A 20,713-nucleotide genomic window follows, 5' to 3' on the forward strand; every position below is an offset into this window, starting at 1 on the left:
AAATGAATACCATTTCAGTGATTTAAAAAAAATAGACAAATGAAGTCAGTGTTTTTATATTATTATATTCCAAATGTGCTACAGTGATATATCCAAACTTTTATCCGAAACTGAAATCGTGCGCTTCGGTTCAGGAGCGACCTTCAAGTCTTAATTACCAAATTTCCGACACTCTTTGAAGGCAGCATCCACTCATCCCAGCGAGCATCAGTTGTGGAGCGCAGTCGCGGAGGAGGAAGGCTGACAGCGACGGGACTCTGCCGGGGACGACGTCAGAAGTTAATAATCTGTTCCAGCTTCACTGAATCCTGGACATTTCGCCTCTTTTAATAAAAACAAGTGAGTGAAAGACGCGCCGCGGGGGAGAGGCCGCATCTCTGGCAGAGCATTAGCAAACCTTATCGGTAGCCGTTTGGGGATGGGCGCTCCGGCTAGGCAGCACTAGCATCAGCTAGCGTTGACTCGGCTGTCACTTTTAGCTACAGCTCGGTTTAACCGCCCTACGTTGGTAAACGTATAAAAGACCAGTATGAATTTATTACCTCGGACAAAGACGAAGCGTTTCTGCTGCTCTTCTACGTTAAAATCCACTCTACTTCGAGATGACTTGAAGAACGCGGTTGGTGTCATTGTCGGTTAGCCTGAATTACCTGTTAAAGCGATAACATGACCCATCTCCACCAATAGAGTTGAAACATCAGCTGCTGTCAGTTGAAAATTCACTGATCCGAGCAACACTCTTGTTGCCCCGGAAGGGTCAGAGCACATTACACTTGACTTATATCGTTTGGTTGCCATTGAAAGAGCTTACACTCATAATTATTCCTCCACGATTGGGGAACACCTATATTTCCACATAAAGGGATTAATCAAATTATGAGGGCTCTGAGTGTTACTGTAAGTGTTTTAAGTAGCCCATATGTTGCTAGCAACAATATAGGCAAGTGTTTTTGCTTATTGACAGTAATGGGAAGAGTCATGGCGTAAATATTTGGAATTAGCACACCGGTCTGTAGGTAATTGTGGTTGGGTTTTTTTCCATCTTCCTATCATTCATCTCTGAAAGGAAAGTTTATTTAAGAGGTTAACTCTGGAGACAGACCTGTGTTGTGTTTTGCCCTGATTGCCATGGATCCATAAAACCAGACCCACACCAATCAGGCTTTTCCTGACCAGTACTACTTTCCGGTTTACTTTGAGGTCTGACCTGCTTGTTCTGACTTTGACAGGCTGTAGAGAGAAAAACATGGAGTAGAGGTTGTTTGGTAGCCGTAGTAGTTCTAAATCCAACAGAAAATTAAAGATTATTAAAGAAAATTAAAGAGCTGCAAGGCTAACTCCATTTATGCATCATCGAAAAATTAGTTATCAAAAAATATGTTCTGTTAACTGGTGCATTTCTAACCTTAATAGTGAGATTTATTTTTATTTGCTGCATTTAACAAAGGAAGAAAAAAATAGATTATTTTAGTATTTGAGCCAACCAAAGGAAAATTTGCCAATTATAATTTCAATTGAGTTCCGCATCTCTACATGAAATTCAAGTCTTCAATTTTAGCTTGTATTTGACAAAGAAAAGTTACATCATTTATCTTAATTCACCCTGATATTTTTTTTATTTATGCAAAAAAACTTCTTTTTTTTAAGTTTAGTGCTACTCGACTACTGTAAAGTCATCCTGTTGCGTGTGAATTTAGATTTTTACTGATGTTTGTTTGATCTGAAATGCATCTCTTGTGTATTTTTCCATGTAGACACTGTAGTGATCTAATTGCCTTGGAGGCATTTACCTTTGTCCCAGTTTATACAAGCCCTTCCCTCAGTCCTGCTAAGGGCGCCTCCCATCTGAGGTTGGGTTCTTGTAATTTTTCAGTTGTATCTTGTATTATTCACAGCTTTTATCCGGAACCTGCAGCGCCTTATGGATGTTATCCAAATCCTTTCTTGGGATTTTATGTGAGAGAGCAACACATAGTGGGGCTTATTTGTGAGGCAGAAGGAAAATTGTATGTGTTTTGTGAATTATTTGCATTTCAGGTGTATGTCTTTGTGGTGTTTTATGTATGTATTTGATTTTACTTATTTAAATAAGTACTGTTCCTATAGGTTCTATAAAGTCACCTTCCCTTTCACTTTGTTATTGTATTTGTTGACAAAATGTGTGTATTTGTCGTTTTAACCTTGTTTTGTATGACCTCTGTTTTCAACAAGACAAATTGCTCATTGTTCGAGGACAACAGATGAAAAATATTCTTTTAGCTAATTCTGTGCATTTACAGAAATGCTGATTAATGTGCAAATAAATTAATACATTTCAAACTAAATTGATAATGTCAGGACACAGGTTGGCTGAAAACAGATGCATGCCATGTTTCTTTTAGATTTTTAATTAAAAGAAAAACAAAACATAAAATCATGTATTGTTTTCCTTCTACCGCAACATTATTCACTACTTTGTCTCACCTAAAATCCACAAATGTACATCAGTTTCAGGCTTTATTAGGGCAAAATGGGTCCCAATGTTTTAATATTTTAACCAGCGGCCCTGTGCACAAGCTCTTACCCACTTGTACTCTGAGATTGTTTGATAGCAAACCAACCTAGAACCCGTGTTTTGTTTTTTTTCTTAAATATTTGTCAGTTTCTGAAATTAAAAGCTTTGCTCCATTCATGCATCCCTTCTCAATTTTTGAGTTTGAAAATCCAATAAAACCACCTTCAGTCTCTTTCTTCCGTATCTTAAATTATTCACTGTCAAATATTTGTTTGTTTGACTTCTTGTTTTCTCCTCGCCGCATAAATGAAGCCACATCTGCAGCTTCATCAAAGCAGAGGCGTCTCTCTCTCAGACTGTATCTAGCTTCCTAGCCTAGCTTCCTCTCTGAGCGCTGAGGAAGCTAGACGAGGTAACCGGTGCTGAAATCTGCTGTTTGGGGTCGGCCATGTTACCACAACATGAAACACGTTGGTGGGAAACGCATGAGCATCTGTTTTTCTTCATGTTGTTAATGGTGACTAAACCTCAGGCCATTATTCATAACCTATTTATAAAGGGATAAAAAGAATCAATTTCTTTTTGTGAAGAGAAGCAGGAATTGCCCTGAACATACCGCTCCTGATCACATCAGCATCCAGGCAGCGGCATTCACAACTCTGATGCCCCCAAATAAAATCGTGTCCAACGATTGCCTTTTTAAGTCACCAGGAAACTTCAGACATAAATGAAAAAGCAGCAACATGAATCAGATGTTTGATTATAGATATTAGGATCTTAAATAAAACCCATTCTCTTCATTTCAGTTCATTCCATTTATATAGAAACATCACAACATGTCGTCTCAACACACTTTACAATAATGAAAAGTCAGTTCAATCCAATTATTCTGAGTCAGTTACATCAATTTCAACTGATCCTCGTTATCAAAGGTTTGTTTATTGTTCAAATTGATTAACAGCAGGACTTTTTCTTTTGTTTCTACCATTGTAAAGAACCTCAAAAATGCACTTTAAGGACATTTTCAATAAGTCAATGACTGACTGTTGATAAGAGTTAATTATTAACAAACCTAAGGGATGTAAAATATTTACATTTCTTTCCTTCCCCTGTTCTTGTAACATGTGTTTGGTGTCCTGGTATTTGTTTTATGCGTCATTTCAAGGAATTCGGCTGATTAGTCGTCTTATCTGTTCATTTTGTTGCTTCTAAGCAGAAATTCAGATCAAACTTTGATAATCTCAAACTAAATCTTGCTATAATTTAGCTTTTTCCCCTTTTGATATGTCTATTTGATCTAAAAGAATCTCTTTCATCTGGACAATAACATCAAATCTGAACAGATTCATGAGCCTCTAATCATCCGTCATGGTTTTACTGTCAGATATTTAGAAAGGATTGTTTACAGAATAGACTCGTGTCAGGAGTTAACGATCTCTGAAGAATGTCAAACATTTTTTCATGGCTGCTGTTTGCGCCTGAGGTCACTAGTTTTGGTATTTGTCTCGTCTGAGATGGTTTTTTTCTTCTTTTTTTAATGTTTGCTGTCGTGTCGCGGATCTCTCCATCAGGTCCTCTGTCCGGCCGCTGTGACCATGGCGGAGGCCCACCAGGCTGTGGCCTTCCAGTTCACCGTCACTCCAGACGGCATCGACCTGCGGCTGTCCCACCAGGCGCTCTCTGAGATCTACCTCTCCGGGGTTCGTTCATGGAAGAAGCGCATCATCAGAGTCAAGGTAGAGGAGTGGTGAACTGTTAAAGCTTTTATTTTATTGCTGCTGTTTGGAATATGTGACAAAACGGTTTAAAATAATCAGGTCCTATTGAACTTCAGCCAGTTCTGAACTCTTGCTTAAAACAGAGGTAAGATCACCAGGCAGTTGGAAGAGCAGGGGTGTCCAAAGTGTGGCCCGGGGGCCGTTAGTGGTCTTCTCAACAATTTTGAGTGGCTCATTGATTTGATCACAATTCAAGAATAGCCTAAAAATTGGTTTGCTGGGGGATGCAGATCCACATTTTATATCAGTGTTGGTGAAATAAACCAAAAAAAGCAATAGACATTTAAAATCTTAGAATGGAAAATGCAACACAAAGTATTCATCCAGTTTATCAGGTATAGGGACCAAAAACATCCAGTGACTTTTACTAAAATGCAGACTTGGGGACGCCTGTTTAATAAACGTTGTAAAAAAGTAAGAGTGATCCATAAACAAACACTGTGACATTGTAAACTTACTTTTTTGTTTTGTTTTTTTGTGCAGACAGACTGAGCTCTGGGGGTGTTTTGGGGTGAGGGATTGCACCGTGCTTTTTTAAAATGATTATTTTAAAAAACTTTTTATGTTTTTTTGTACATCTGTATAACAGAAAATTCTAATAAAAATATTTGGGGAAAAATAAGAGTGATCCATAGACAACTTATGGCTAAAAAGACAAAAAAAATCCAGAAAAAAAAAGAAATATTTAGGATATGGTTTGCTGTTTTGTTTTGATCTTTTGATTGTTTTTAATCTGGCAAACCTGCAAGACGTTTGCAGTCAGACAGAAATCTGACTGATTAAATCTGATTAAAATATTATGTTTAGTTTGTTCATTTAGTAAGTAAAAGTAAAAAAAATAAAATAGTTTCTGCAATTTATAATTGAAAATACTAATGGTTTCTTGGCCCTCTGCAGTAATTGCAACTTGACATTTTTGGCCAAAAAGTTTGGACACCCCTGTGGTAAAGAATTATACTGATATTTTAAAGACACTACAGTACCGATTCACACCAGCCACGTTTAGCTGAAATGGTCTTTTATTTTTTAGTCTTGATAGCTTTCTGTTGTCTATGTTTTTCTGTTTTTTGTTTACAGTCTGGTGCAAGGAGTGGACAGAGAATATGGGGGGGAAATGACCAAAAATAAAGAGAGAACTAATAAAAAACCTCCAGAAAACACTGAGACATTTTCATGTTCAGCATTTATAATTATAGAACGTCCAGCTACCAATACTGTAACTCTAATACTACTTTTTCCCGAAATCATTAATACTGTTTAAATATACTTTATTGATTATCACAGGTCTGTAAATTCTAACTAATCTGCTCATTTGAAGGAAAAAATCCAATCTTTTTGGATGTACAGTTGATGTAGAGCTAAAAAAAACCAAAACATTAAGCACTTTACAACTACATTGATATAATAGTAATATTTAATTTAACTTTCAGATCCCGAACAGAAAAACAACTAAATGTTTTTTTCCTTTCGCCTTAACAGAACAGAGTGATCTCAGGTGTGTATCCTGCCAGTCCTTCTTCTTGGCTGTTTGTGGTGATCGCCATCCTGGCCACCATGTACACCCGCTCCGACCCGTCCATGGGACTCATAGCCAAGATACAGGAGCACCTGCCTGTCAGGTAACCAACTCTATGAATCCGTTTGACATTCATCAATATTACATAGAAATAGATGTTTTTGATTATTTCCCGACTCAAATATTGACTTAACTTTTTCTCTCTTTTTCAAATATATACGTTCTTCAAGCCAACTTGTCATGTGATGATTAACAAAAACCTCAATTTCAAGGCAGTAAAGTGTAATAAAGACAGAGTTAATAAATCCCATCCCTACATTTACAATTTGTCTTATTACAAGCAAATATTTGATTGAGATTTGAAGTGAAAAATGCTTCACTGTCTTCATTTTTTCAGAAGTAAAAATCTGAAGTGTATTTGTTCAGCTCTGCTGAGTCCGTACTTTATAAAGCTGCATGTGCACATCCTCAGACTGGCTCTTGCTCATTCTTCAACCCAAACTCATCCATATCGGATGGAGACTGTCTGTTAACAGCATTTTGGACTTGGACTAGGCCATTTTTAACACATTATTCTGCTTTGATCTGAACCAGTCCAGCTCTGTTCTGCTGGAAGGTGAACTTTTGCCCAAGTCTTAAGTTTTTTGCAACTCTTTGGCAAGTTTGAATAGAAATATGGGTTGAGGACGGAGAATGATGACATCTCCGCTGTGTTTCACATAAAAGCTCAATAAAGATGAAATACGTGGAGGTTTGCCACTGTAACATCAAAAATGTAGAAAAGCTCAGGAGCTGTGAATACTTTTCCAGATAACTGTACTTATTTATTCATTCTATGTCTTATAATTATCACGCATTCGTATTTCATAGGATTGATATACATCTAACAAATAATGCTAAATATTATTCCAAAATACTTGGCTTCATTAAATCTTTTATTTTGACAGTCCATGAAGTCTGGCTCTTCACTACATTTACAGTTACAGTCGTAGATGGTGGAGATTAAACAGAAATATCGAGGTCTGTGCCTAATTATGGAGAAATCTTCGCTGACAAAAACAAAACATGGTCAAATGTTTGAGGTGTTTGAGACAAGAAGCAGGAAATTACACTAAAACAGATTACAGGCTCACATTATAATATTTCCTTTGCTTTACTATTTGTTGGAAGGAGGATTTCTGATATTTACCATGAAGATTCTCCATAAACATGCAGGCGTCAGAAATATAAAATGACTGCATGTTGAAGACGTAACTGAACAAATGTTCAAATCAATCAATCAAATTTTATTTGTACAGCACATTTCAGCAGCAAGACATTTCAAAGTGCTTTGCATCATTACAAACACAGTAACACAACGCAACATAGAATCAACAATCAAAACACAGCATTAAGTCAAGTTCCATCAATAAATTTGTAATTGATTACATTTCAAATACAATCCTAAACAGGTGGGTTTTTAGTCGAGATTTAAAAGAAGTCAGTGTTTCAGCTGTTTTACAGTTTTCTGGAAGTTTGTTCTAAATTTGTGGTGCATAGATGCTGAAAGCTGCTTCTCCTCGTTTGGTTCTGGTTCTGGGGATGCAGAGCAGAACCAGAATCTGAGAGGTCTGGAAGGTTGATACAACAACAGCAGATCTTTAATGTATTGTGGTGCTAAGCCTTTCAGTGATTTATAAACTAACAACAGTATTTTAAAGTCTATTCTTTGAGCTACAGGGAGCCAGTGGAGGGACTTTAAAACTGGTGTTATGTGCTCTATCTTCCTGGTTTTAGTGAGAACGCCAGCAGCAGCATTCTGGATCAGCTGCAGCTGTTTGATTGATTTGTTGGACAGACCTGTGAAGACGCTGTTGCAATAATCAATACGACTGAAGATGAACGCATGGATGAGTTTCTCTAGATCTTGCTGAGACATTAGTCCTTTAATCCTGGAAATGTTCTTCAGGTGATAGAAGGCCGACTTTGTGACTGTCTTTATGTGGCTCTGGAGGTTCAGGTCAGAGTCCATCACTACTCCCAGGTTTCGGGCCTGATCGCTGGTTTTCAGTTGTAGTAACTGAAGCTGTGCATTGACTCTAGATCGTTCCTCTTTAGGTCCAAAAATAATAATTTCAGTTTTGTTTCTGTTCAGCTGGAGAAGGTTTTGGCACATAAACACATTTATGTTCCGTCCACTTTTAAATTTCTACATTTTCATAAAACCCTTTATAGATCTGGATGTTACGTTATCAGGATTTTGTTTTGAAAGCTTGCTCACTGTGTTTCATTGTGGTTTGCAGCCAGATAAGTACGCAGTGCCAAGCGGTGGTGTCCGCTGTGGTCTTCAGCACGATGCTGTGGCTGCTGCTCATCTTCACCATGCGGCTGTGCCTCAAACAGCTGCTCTCCTACCACCGCTGGATGTTCGAGCAGCACGGCAAGATGTCCACCACCACCAAAATCTGGGTGGTCAGTTCTGCTTCCTCACCTGCTAACCAACCAGAGTTCACCTGTTCTGACACTTTGTACAGGATAACTTACAACTTATTCTGTCTACTTATTTAAAATTTAGATTATTTGGAGGGTATGAGAGTAGTTTAGGTTTCTATACATTTTTCACACATCAAAAATGTATCTGTTCTTGTTATCAAATCATTTAAAATATATATATATAGATATATATATATGTCTGTATTAGGGTATCAACAATGTATTAGGGCCATTTTATATTGGGGGGGGGGAATAAACAATTTATGCCCAAAGAAAAAACAAGGACATTTTCTACTTTGAAAAATGTAAAATTTGTAGAGAAAAAAAATCTGATATTTTAGTATTTTGTAGAAAACTTCAAAGATTAATTTAAAATTTGGGATTTTTGTCTTGTACATTTTTGACTTTTCAAACTCAGAAATGTCCTTGTATTTTCTAGACTATTTCAACAAATTATCAACTTTTCAAACTGAAATTTCCTTTTTTTTAAAAAAAATAAATTCTTAGATTAATCTCAAAATTTGAGTTTTCTAGAAAAGTTTCTTAATATTTTGATAGAAAATTACTAATTTTTTTCCTTTCTGCAATGGCCCCACACACTGTTGTGTAACTAACAAATTAAACCATCTAGTTGGATCCATTTGCTCCAGTTTGGGTCTGTTTGTCACGTTCCAGGCTCTGGTGCGGATCTTCTCTGGCAGGAAGCCTCTGCTCTACAGCTACCAGGGATCGCTGCCAAACCTGCCTGTGCCTGCCGTGAAGGACACAGTCAAGAGGGTGAGATATTATGATGCAGAGTGTGCTGTTCTCGCCCTGAGATTTCGAGGACGCGAGGAATCTGGACTCCTCGGGTCCAGATCTGGAATCCGGATCGAGAAATCTGGTTATTGGAGACAACGACGCTCCAATAACCAAACTTCTTTCTTTTTTACTTGTTTATTGAAGAGTGGCCTCTGACCACTGCCATCACTTTGGCCATCGTAAACTGAAACATACAAGACTGAGTATTAGCCAACGAACATTGAAAATTAGCCGTTCTTGCTGCGAGCTAAAAATAATTTAAAAAAACATTTTCCTAAATGACTCCAGTGCACAATTATTTGCACCACAGTTACATAAAACAAAGAGACAATTATTGTTTTCACAATTAACCAATACTTACGAACAAATCTTGTCTGATAAGATTCTTACACTGCGTTGTACACAGTCTATAATGCAATTTATCAAGCTTTGCACATGAAATTAGATCATGTTCTTTAAACTGGCTTTGCTGTTTAGCATAGCTTGCTAATGACACAGCAGGCTTGCGTGCAGATTAAATACGTTTGATTTGTTTTGTTCTGTTTTTCCAAACTGCTGCTGTGAGCCATTCTGCTGGGTTTTTGTTTTTTTTTTTTTACAAAATGGACTGATCACTCCTACATCTAGCAACTGAATTGCTGTCATTACCTGCAGCCTTTCTGCAGTGAAAGGGGTCAACAACATATGATGGTGGCATTTTCAAAACAGTTTTCGCCAATGCTGGATGTTTATTAAACTCGTTAGACAAACAGTAGTTTTCTCTGTCTCTTAACATCCTATGGGAATTTTCCAGCTGATTTCCTAGATTTGCAAATCCGGGAGTTTTACTTGAGATGTTTGCTGAAAGCTTTGACAGAATAAAACAAAACCAAGTTTCTGTTAATCCTGTTTGACTTTCTGGTCGCTGATTTTTTATGACTGTAACTCATCAAATGTGTTGCTTGAATGTCGGCTTCATTCTCCGTTCACTGACAGTTTGTGTAACTTTTTAAATTTTTAATGTGTTGAAAAATGTATAGAAATATAAAACTGTTTATGTACAATTTATGACTTCCAGAATAAAACTAGCCTAATTATTGCCCAGTATTCTAATTTAAATGTATTTGACAGAAACTCACAAGCTGATAAAAAGGCAGAGTTGTCCGTAAAGGGACTTAAAAAGCCTTTATTCCTCTGAATCAGATCAAATGATGGTCTATCCTCTTCTCTGCAGTATCTTGAATCAGTGCGCCCCCTGGTGGACGATGCGGAGTACGAGCGCACAAACAAGCTGGCGGCTGAGTTCGAGAGCAGCCTGGGTAAACGCCTGCAGTGGTACCTCAAACTCAAAGCGCTCTGGGCCTCAAACTACGTGAGTGACGCTCCATCAAAGCGTGGCTACTTAGATGTCCAAGTCAAAAGAAAAAAGAAGTTCTATTAATAATAAATAGATTTGCAGGATTTCTGTGGTTTGAATTATTTATCTTGCCTGAATAAATAATACATTTGTGATGTCTGCTGTGTAGCTCTCCGAATGAATGTTTTGGCACATTTCAGGTTAGTGACTGGTGGGAGGAATACGTCTATCTACGAGGACGGAGCCCCATCATGGTCAACAGTAACTACTATGGCATGGTATTTACACTTATTTATATTTAAAAATGGCTATGTATTTTGTAGATACTACAGTTTTATGAAGGAAATGCTTCTATGAATCATCTTCGTTGATGCAAGTCATAAACTGCATCGACCAGAAAGCAAGAAATTAGAATATTTATTGACCTAAAGACAGATTTGACACAGATAATTATAAAATTCTTAATATGCTGCTAGAGTAGAACTTCATTGGTCAGACATTATTTAAACGGCCTGTAATTTATAATTGCTTATCTAGTACCTGATTGATCCTGAAGGGGTCAGTATTGGGCCTTAAATAATTTACAGATACGTTCTTTTAGAGTATTTTACAATTTATATTTGTATATTTATTTTGTATTACATGTCATTCAGACATGCTGTGGATTGTAATGAAAGATCAAATTAACATTTCCAAAATCGAAACCAATTTATATATATATATATATATATATATATATATATATATATATATATTAAAGCAAAGATGAAGCCCCAGTGAGTCGAGGGAAGTTTTTTTTTTGTCTTTCTTGTCTTATTGCTATTTGAGGATGTTGCTTGTGCGTCAGATTTAGAGGTCTACAGGAAACGGATTAATAGGTTCCTACTCAAGACTTTTGAATGTTTTTTCTGACGGTTTTTTTTGGTGTCACTTTGTTTTATTTGTGAACGGTTACTAAAAAAATGCATTTAAATTAACAAGTTAAAATCTATGTAATTAAATAATGAATCTAATGACCTTGTTAAACCACTTGCTCCTCCTTCGCTCCTCAGGACTTCCAGTATGTGACTCCTACACCCATCCAGGCAGCCAGAGCCGGGAACACCATCCACGCCTTCTTCTTGTACCGCAGGAAACTCAACAAAGAGGAGATTAAACCTGTAAGTTTTGTCCTCCTTTACTCATGTTTTATTTGTTGGTTTATTTTTTTGATGTGGCAGCAGATCTTTTGGGATGTTTTCTGCTGCTAAAGTGTGTTACATGTATAAAGTTCTCTGTGTGGTCTCACACGTTACTGCAGGGGTGTCCAAACGTTTTGACACGGGGGCCAAATATGTCAAACTGCAACTGCTGCGGTGGCCACAAAAGTTTTGGTATTTTTAATTATAAATTGCAAAAAACTATTGCATTTTTCATTTTAATTTGGTAAATAAACAAACTAAACATAATATTTTAATGCAGTAAGCAAAGCAGTCAGATTTCTGTTGTTCTCTGTAGATCTAAAGGGTTTTACAGGTTTGCCAGATTAAAAACAATCAAAAAATCTAAACAAAACAGCAATAATAATGTATCATAATTTTTTTAAATCTTTTTCTGGATTTTTTGGTCTTTTTAGCGACAACAACAGTTTGTGGATCTCTCTCTTATTAAACGGGCTTCCCCAAGTCTGCTTTTTAGTAAAAGTCACTGGATATTTTTGGTCCCTATTACTGATAAACTGGATGAATACTTTGTGTTGCACATTACATTTTTCATTTTAAGATTTTAAACATATATATATTTTTTTTTTTAACAGCCTGGCATCAGTGAAAATTTCACCAAAACTGATTTAAAATGTGGATCTGCAATAACTGCCTGAACCAGCAAACCAATTTTTAGGCAATTCTTGAACTGTGGTCAAGTCAACGGGCCGCTCTAAGTTGTTCAGAGGGCTGCCAATGGCCCCCGGGCCACACTTTGGACACCCCTGCTTTAGTTTCTGCCCATCATTCAACTCTTGGTTGTTTTCTTCATTTATAGCAGATCTGGATCTTGATTTATTACAGATTTCATGTTTGAGACGTTTCCCTCACATCCTCATCCCATGTTCATCTCTCTACTTTTCTTTGAATCTTTTCTTTTATCTTTTCCTTCCCTCTTTCTCTTCTCTCATTGCTTAAAAAAAATATTTTCTTAAACCTGCATCGCTCTGTCGTTTCCACGCCTTCGTGTTCTCCTCCGTTTCCCAGAGTCGCATCCCCGGCACCGTCATTCCTCTGTGCTCAGCTCAGTGTGAGAGGATTTACAACACCACACGAATTCCCGGGGAGGAGACGGGTAAACAGATTAAAACACACACATCGGAACCCAAAAGTGCCGAGTTTTTGTTCTGAGGAAAACAAAAAAAATCAGAGGAACACTGAAGGATTTCAGGCTCTGCTGAGGATAGTGTTCAGTGCTTCAAGCGGTGTCTGCTCCGTCACTTCTTACCTGTCTGCTTCTGAAAGGTGGTCTGTCTTTAACCGATGTCTTATTTTCTTCTCTTCACTCCATTTCTTCCTCCCTGGTCCCCTTCCTTTCCGTCCCAACGCTCTTTTATTTGTGACATTTCTCCTGCCGTCTTGGTTTGCTCTGGCCGTCTCTCTCCGTTCTGCTCAGTGGTTGTTGAGGTCTGCAGTTCCTTGCTGCTCCTATCAGTTTGAGCGGATGTTTGACACTTGTCGAATCCCCGGAGCGCTAACAGGTAGTTTTTATATGTTCACATAAGCTGCTCTCTCCTTTAAATGCAGGATGATTTTTACCATCTGTGCCATTCTCACCCTTTCTTGTCCATTGTGCTAATATGCTAAACATTTCATATTGTCACCTTCCTAAAATAATAGTTCATTTCTTTCTTTTTTTTGCCAAAAGTTATTATTTTTTTCTTTGGTCTAGATCTTTTGGCAAAAAGGAAGCTGTGATTTTTGTTTTTTCAAAAATCACTTGATAAAAAAATGACTAAGGCCGTTATTTCAGGAAGGTGACAAGAAATCCCTAAGAAAGCTTTGAAAGCTCAGGATTATGCTTCTGCAAATAGAAATACATTTTATTTTAAGGCTTTTTATACATTTACCTCTAAGTACGATGGTAAGCTTTAGGAACAAAATCATTTGTTTCTAAAAATAGAAATTCATTTTGTTTTAAGGCTTTAAATTTTCAAATAATTTAGGCAACTAACAGCATAATGACTCCATAAGGTGTTTCCTTTATAACTGTGGTTATGATTTGATAAATACTATTAAAACAAACTTATTTTAAATTTTTTATGTCATTTGAAACTAAAAACTACACTTGAAAGGATTTACCTTATAGTTTCTACTCTAAATCCACAATGAATGTTAATTTAATGTTAACAACATAAAAGTACATATATATGATTTAATTTTTGTTAAACAATCTCATTTGTTATGTTGCATAATCAGGGAAATTCAATCCCAGAATATTTAGATATTTCAAAACCCTAAACACCAACTCTGCTGCAGCGTCCGTCTTCTTTGCTTCCTCATAGATACTGTTCAGCACTGGGAGGACAGCGACTACATCGTGGTTTACCACAAAGGTCGATATTTCCGCCTCAGGGTGTACCAGGCCGGCAGAATCCTGTCACCCAGGGAGATCGAGTTCCAGATTCAACGGATCCTCGACAACTCAACGCCGCCGTCCAAAGGAGAGGCCAAACTAGGAGCTCTTACCGCCGGGGAAAGGTGAGTTCAAGAAGCCAAACGGTTTCTAAATCTGACGACACGTTTGTGTAATCTCACTTTTTCCTTTGAATGTCAACCAGAATCGCCTGGGCGAAAGCCAGGCAGGAGTATTTCAGCAGCGGCGTCAATAAACGCTCTCTGGACTGCATCGAGAGGGCGGCCTTCTTCGTGGTGCTGGACGACGACGAGCGAGGCATGATGGCCGACAATTCACCAGAAGGTCTGGACCGCTACGCCAAGTCCTTGTTGCATGGAAACTGTTATGACAGGTAAAAAACAACCTGAAGCACAAAATGACACAAATGGATCCTTTCTGTTTTTAAATTGGACAAAATTACTACAGACATATTAAAATCTTCCTGTAATGGAAAATGTTTGAAGCAAGCAAAAGTGTTAATCTGTTGTGGAAAAAATGAAGAGCCACTGCACCGAACCCCATTGAAAACCTGGTGGTTATTCCACCAAATACTGATTTTTGAACTCTTCCTGAGTTAAAACATTAATATTGTTGTTTCCAAATAATTATGAACTTGTTTTCTCTGAATTATCTAAGGCCTGAAAGCACTGTATCCTTTTCATTATTTTCACTATTTCTCATTTTCTGCAGATAAATACTAAATTTTTGCTTTGAATTTCAGACATGTTGTCAGTAGTTCACAGAATAAAACAGTGGTTCCCAAAGTGGGGGGCGCAGTGCCGTGGCACGGGGGCTCAGTGCCGCGGCATGGGGGCGCAGTGCCGCGGCACGGGGGCGCAGTGCCGCGGCACGGGGGCTCAGTGCCACGGCACGGGGGCACGGAAAGTGGTATGGATGGAAATAAACAAACAGTTACACAAAAGTGTTTCACTGTAAAGATGGTTTGTAGTTTGTTTTGTTGCAACCTGAAGTGTGAAATAAACTTCAGTGGAGTTTGAAAACAACGTTTGTGTTTAGGTTTATGTCTGGTTGAACGATGTGTGTGACCAGTTGATTTTATTTTCTTTTTTGGGGGGGATTTTATTGTAATCCATAGGGAGGCCCAGAAAATCTTTGGGAACCTCTGGAATAAAAGAACAAAGTTCATTTTATTTTGTATATACCTAAACAAAGTAAAAGCAGAGAAACTTACAATCTCAAGTGGTCTCTTAATTTTTTCCAGAGCTCCATTTTTTTCAGACATGACGATTTTGACCCATGTGACAAAAAGTTTGGACACCCCTTAAAGTAAAAGCTTGAAGTAAACACAGTTGTTGTATTTGAGGCCTGCATGTTGCCATGCAGGTGTAAATTTCCTCAGGTATTCATGCCGGTCTCTTCCAGGTGGTTCGATAAATCCTTTACAGTCGTTTACTACAAGAATGGGAAGAGTGGGATCAACGCAGAGCACTCGTGGGCGGACGCGCCGGTAGTCGCCCATGTGTGGGAGGTGAGGAGAGTTTGCCGTGTGATGCTGTTTGACTCCAGCCTGCAGCCAATCGGGTCGCAGTAAACGCTGTGTGTTTGCAGTTCGTTCTCGCTGCCGACAGCTTCCAGCTCGGCTACAACGAAGAGGGACACTGCAAGGGAGAGGTCGACTTGTTGCTGCCTCCACCGCAGAAACTCAACTGGGAAATTTCCTCAGAGGTTCGAAGTTCTTCCCGTTTCTTACTGGTTTTATAAACGATGCTGTGAAACGTGGAGGCAGGAGGTTTTTATTAAGAGAAAAACCTGGAAAATTGATGCAAAAGTGATAAAGAAAAAACCTGTATCATTATTGCAGTATTAGTGTTTGCAATGTTGCGATTACGAAGAACTGTTTTAGATGATTTTTGTTAGGATGTGATCGGGTGGAACGATTAGGCTTAAAAATAAAATCTCAAATTTGCTTTCGTACCAGATATGAAAAAAAAAAGATTTTAATTGTGTTTTTTAATTTCCTGATTTCTTTTCTGAAAAGAAAATTGCAGAAAATATTTTCTAAAAGTGGATTTTATATCAGTCAGCCCTCTGAATTGTGGAATTCAGAATATTAGCAGAAAAAGGCACAATTTTACCATAAGAAAAATCTTAAAATTATGAACATTTCTTGTAATGAGAAGAAAAGCTCATTAGTTATCCAAGTTACTCATAATAATTTGATGCAGATGAGTTACAGTGATTTCTATTAAATATTACCTGCAAAACGTTGCTCAACATTTCTCATTTTAGTTTTTTGTTATTTTTCATGTTGGAGTAAAAATATGACTTTGTGATTCTCGTAATTAAGAGAAATTAAAAATTTGCCGTAGAGTTGTCCAGAATAGATATTAGAATTCAGCTAAAATCAGATCAAAGCTGAAAATTCGACACAAATTCTGATTGGTTCCCGTCTAAAGACTCCCGGTTTAATCACTAAACCGTTGACATGAGATGGAAAAGCCTGGATGTTGAAACCCCAGTAGTGGCTGTTTTTAGTTAACCGTCTCTCCGTTTCCTGTCTCAGTGCGAGGAGCAGATCTCCCGCTCTCTGGCGGTCGCCCAGGCTCTGGCTGACGACGTCGACTTCCATGTTTTCTCCTTCCGAGAATTCGGCAAAGGAAAGATAAAGAAGTGCCGCGTCAGTCCTGATGCTTTTGTACAGATGGCTCTTCAGCTGGCTTACTTCAGGGTGAGTCGCTCACTGAAGGATGACAGACAGACAGACAGACAGACAGACATCCACCCACCCACCCACCAACCAACCAAACAAACAAACAAACAAACAAACAAACAAACAAACTCCCTCCCTCCAGGGAAGGAGGGAAGTTTTTGAGTTGTTTTGCTGTTAAATGCATCCTGACTAAAGCCACATCTCCCCAGTTCTCCTTTTAGCTCAGAAAATAGACTTTAAAATACAGTTGTTAGTTTATAAACCACTGAACGGCTTAGCAACAAAATACATTAAAGATCTGCTGCTGTTATATCAACCTTCCAGAGCTCTCAGGTCTTCTGGTTCTGGTCCAGAACTAAAGAAAAGAAGCAGCATTCAGCTTCTGTGTACCACAAATCTGGAACAAACGTCCAGAAAACTGTAAAACAGCTGAAACACTGAGTTCCTTTAAATCTAGACTTAAGCTGTTTAGAGTGGGAAACTAGCCAACGTTTTGTTTTCCAACAATCGAACTTGGTAAAATGTAATGTTTCAGTTGTTGATTTTAGTACTTTTATGATGTAAAGCACTTTGAGCTGCCTTGTTGCTGAAATGTGCTACACCAATCAACTTGATTGATTGATTTAAATGAACACTGAGAGCAAAGAAAACTGCAGAAGGAGCTTTGTGACCCTTCCCAGACTGATAAATGTCAGTGATTTTGTTTTTTAGGTCAGTGCCTTATCTGTTGCTTTTCCTGATCTTTTTTTTTTTTTGCTCACTTCATGCTGCCACACAGGTTCTGATTAAGTAAAGTGCGGCTGTGGTTTGTTTCCCTGTCCAGGATCGAGGGACGTTCTGTTTGACGTACGAAGCGTCCATGACCCGCCTGTTCCGGGAGGGCAGGACGGAGACGGTTCGCTCCTGCTCCAGTGAGAGCAGCGCCTTCGTTCGAGCGCTGGAAGGCGGAGAGGTGGGAACGTCACGCTAAAGCTGCTTCTCTGCTTGGTAGTTTTCTTGTAATCCAATCAGTTTTTGTTATTTCAACACATGTAATCAGCCAGCAGACGTATGCCGGCGTTTGTTTCACGGCGCGTCAGAAAAACACCAACAGTTGTACAGAATGGCGATGACCGGAGCCGGGATCGATCGGCACCTGTTCTGCCTCTACGTGGTTTCCAAATACCTGGGAGTGGACTCTCCCTTCTTGAAAGAGGTTTCTGTTCAGTTTAAATCATTTCCCTCCAGGAGGCAGTACCTGAGGCCAGGTCGACTAAAAACAAGGTTTGTGCGCGTTTCAGGTTCTGTCTGAGCCGTGGAGACTGTCGACGAGTCAGACTCCCGTCCAGCAGGCGGAGCTGTTCGACTTGGTTAACTACCCAGAGTACATCTCCTGTGGAGGCGGCTTTGGGCCTGTCGGTATCGCCCCCAATGCTTAGAAACACAAAATACAATACTAAAATAGAGATTAATCTCAGAAATTTTATTGAGAAAACTGTGTGAATTTCTGAGTTTTAAAAGCCAAACATTTTTGATTTTTTTTTCTGAAATTAATCTCAAAATTTGAGTTTTTGGGGGAACATTTTTTACTTTTCAAACTCATAAATCTCAGATTTTTTTTTTTCTGAAAATTTGTGAGAATAATCTCAAGATTTTCTTTTACTTTTGAAATCCAGAAATTTCCTACCTTTGTTTTTTTTTATTATTATTATTTAAATTTCCAAGATTAATCTCAAAATGTGAGTTTTTCTCTAGAACATTTTTTACTTTTCAAACTCAAAATTTCTGGCTTTTTATTGTTTTTTTTTTAAATTCGTGAAATTAATCTGAAAATTTGTGAGTTTTTTATTTTACTTTTGAAACTTAGAAATGTTCTACCTTTTTGAAAATTTCTGAGATTAAGCTCAAAATTTGTCCGTTTTTTTTTCTAACTCATAAATTTTCAATTTTATTTCTAGAAAATGTCTGAAATTAATCTCAAATTTTCTGTGTTTTTTTTTTTTGGCAGGAATTTAATCCTTTTTATTTCTATCTACAAACAAATAGTGTTTTATCAAGTGTTGTCTTTCGTTATTAAACTTTTATCACTACATTAATATTGTTTTTTCATCCCTCCGTCATCCTGAGTGTAACTGGGATTTGTCTCTTTCAGGTGGCTGATGATGGTTATGGAGTTTCTTACATGTTTTTGGCAGAGAACTTGATTAATTTCCACATCTCATGTAAACACTCGTGTTCTGACACTGTGAGTCTAACTTGAAATTTATTTAATTAATTTAATTTAGTCAGTGCACTGGAAACACACAAAATCTTAGCATGTATGTATAAGAACCAACCGTCTCAGACAGTTTTTACCCGATAGCAATAACAAAACTAAATGCAATCAAAAACAACCATTAATCATCATAAATGATGTATGTGAGAATGTGGCTGTTCTTATTATTTTATTTTTTTTTGCCAGTTGTTTGTTGATTCTTGCGTTGTGTGTGAATTGTGAGACAGTTATTTTTTGTTTTTGGGCATGTGCACCGACTGATGGCACCCTTTGAATTTTGTTGTCCTTGTGACAATGACAATAAAGATTTATCTTATCTTATCTTATATTATTTTTAGTTTAGTTCTTAGTTTTGTCTTAATTCCAGCGTAGTAACTTACAAGGAACTTTTCAGCTTGTTTTTTTACAAATAGAGGATTTATTTTACGTTAAATGCAGAATATAGATTTCTGTGTACGATTTTGACTTCATTACGGTTCTGAGTTTGTTTTTTTCATCAATCAATTATTAATCGATTCCTTAATTAGTTGACTATTATTTAAATCATTGATTCAGTTCAGCCCTGCAGGGAAGCATTCAGTTTAGATTTTTTTGAAAAGCAGACCGTCTCTTCTCTCTAACGGAAATGTTTTATTGCCGTCTCCCCTGAAGGACGCCCATGTCTTCGGCAGTAAGATCAGGGCAGCCATGCATGATCTGCTCCATCTGCTGGACCCCGTCTACAAGGAGCCCAACAAGGAGCGGAGCAAAGCTGAGGTCAAAAAAGACAAGTAGATGCAAAGGATGCTGGGAAAAACGTGTGAAAACTTTGAGTTGTTCTTCACACAGCGGGACCTATAACGTCAGGTGGAGGATTTTCGTTTTTCTTGTTTAAATAGTTTCTTTGAATGGCGTAGAACGATGAAAATTATGTTTTTATCGATGCGGCTGTAACTTTGTGTGTGTGGAGAAAGAAAATGTGCACAACTAGTTTAACAAAATGAAGCTATATAATATTTATCTTGATGTTTGTCGTTATAATTTAAAATAAAAAGCCAGTTTCTCATCCAAACCCGTCCAGTGCTGGGACAGAAGATCCTGAAGTCGCTCCACTGCAGGGAATAATCCGTTTGACTTTCCGTTGTGTAAAGTAAAGCCGCGGACTTTCTCCGGTTTGACTGAGAAGTTTTGCTTGTGAGCTTTTAAGGTGAAAGAGAAAACGTCCTTTTCTACCGTGCCAAACTGGGAGCCTTTGTTTTGAACAGCTCAGAAGTCTGTGGTTTCCTTCCTGTTTGTGTAAATCAGATTTTTATATATGCATATATAAAAACAGTAAATGATCTGTAGGTTATCCATGTGTTTCTATTACAGATCTGTTTCATTTCCACTGCTGTTTATTTTAATGTTTTACATGTGTGTTAAATTAGTGCCATAACAATGCAAAATATTTATTTATGGGTACATTGTGACAGCAGTGCTGCTCTCCAGATGTCCATCAGATGTTAAATATATTTCCAGGTTTCTGTTACTTAATGACTTTTCACCCTTACACAAATCACTTTGTCTTATTGTTTTATTATTGCTATTGTAAAGCTTTTTAATGCAACATTATAAGGGAACATTAAAACATTCTTAAGAAAAACAGAAAAGCTTTGAATTTCTTTCTGTTTGGATTCAGGATGTGCAGAAACACGGTAGAGGAAGCGTCATGCTGATCAAGAAAACTGAATATTAGGCACATTTTTAAACTGACGATACTCGACGATGTGTCAC

The 20,713-nt window shown here is 37.7% G+C and overlaps 1 protein-coding gene across 2 annotated transcripts; it reads left to right on the top strand.

Moving 5' to 3' along the window:
• The first annotated feature begins 184 nt into the window (after positions 1 to 184).
• LOC114160496 (carnitine O-palmitoyltransferase 1, liver isoform) lies at positions 185 to 20,589 on the top strand. Of its 2 annotated transcripts, none has more exons than XM_028043104.1 (19): positions 185 to 339; positions 4,066 to 4,230; positions 5,752 to 5,891; positions 8,071 to 8,239; positions 8,936 to 9,037; positions 10,275 to 10,412; positions 10,598 to 10,675; positions 11,450 to 11,557; positions 12,626 to 12,713; positions 13,924 to 14,119; positions 14,200 to 14,388; positions 15,420 to 15,525; positions 15,606 to 15,722; positions 16,561 to 16,725; positions 17,531 to 17,659; positions 17,747 to 17,902; positions 17,988 to 18,101; positions 18,839 to 18,931; positions 19,613 to 20,589. In XM_028043104.1, exons 2-19 carry the CDS (start codon positions 4,090 to 4,092, stop codon positions 19,733 to 19,735), a joined length of 2,352 nt encoding a protein of 783 aa, XP_027898905.1. In that variant the 5' UTR covers positions 185 to 339; positions 4,066 to 4,089; the 3' UTR covers positions 19,736 to 20,589. The 2 variants fall into 2 exon arrangements, with proteins under 2 accessions (XP_027898905.1, XP_027898915.1); XM_028043114.1 differs by lacking the exon at positions 12,626 to 12,713 and adding an exon at positions 13,035 to 13,119.
• The last annotated feature ends 124 nt before the right edge of the window (positions 20,590 to 20,713 follow it).

Source organism: Xiphophorus couchianus, chromosome 2 (genome assembly GCF_001444195.1).
Source record: "Xiphophorus couchianus chromosome 2, X_couchianus-1.0, whole genome shotgun sequence".
Taxonomy (NCBI): Eukaryota; Metazoa; Chordata; class Actinopteri; order Cyprinodontiformes; family Poeciliidae; genus Xiphophorus; species Xiphophorus couchianus.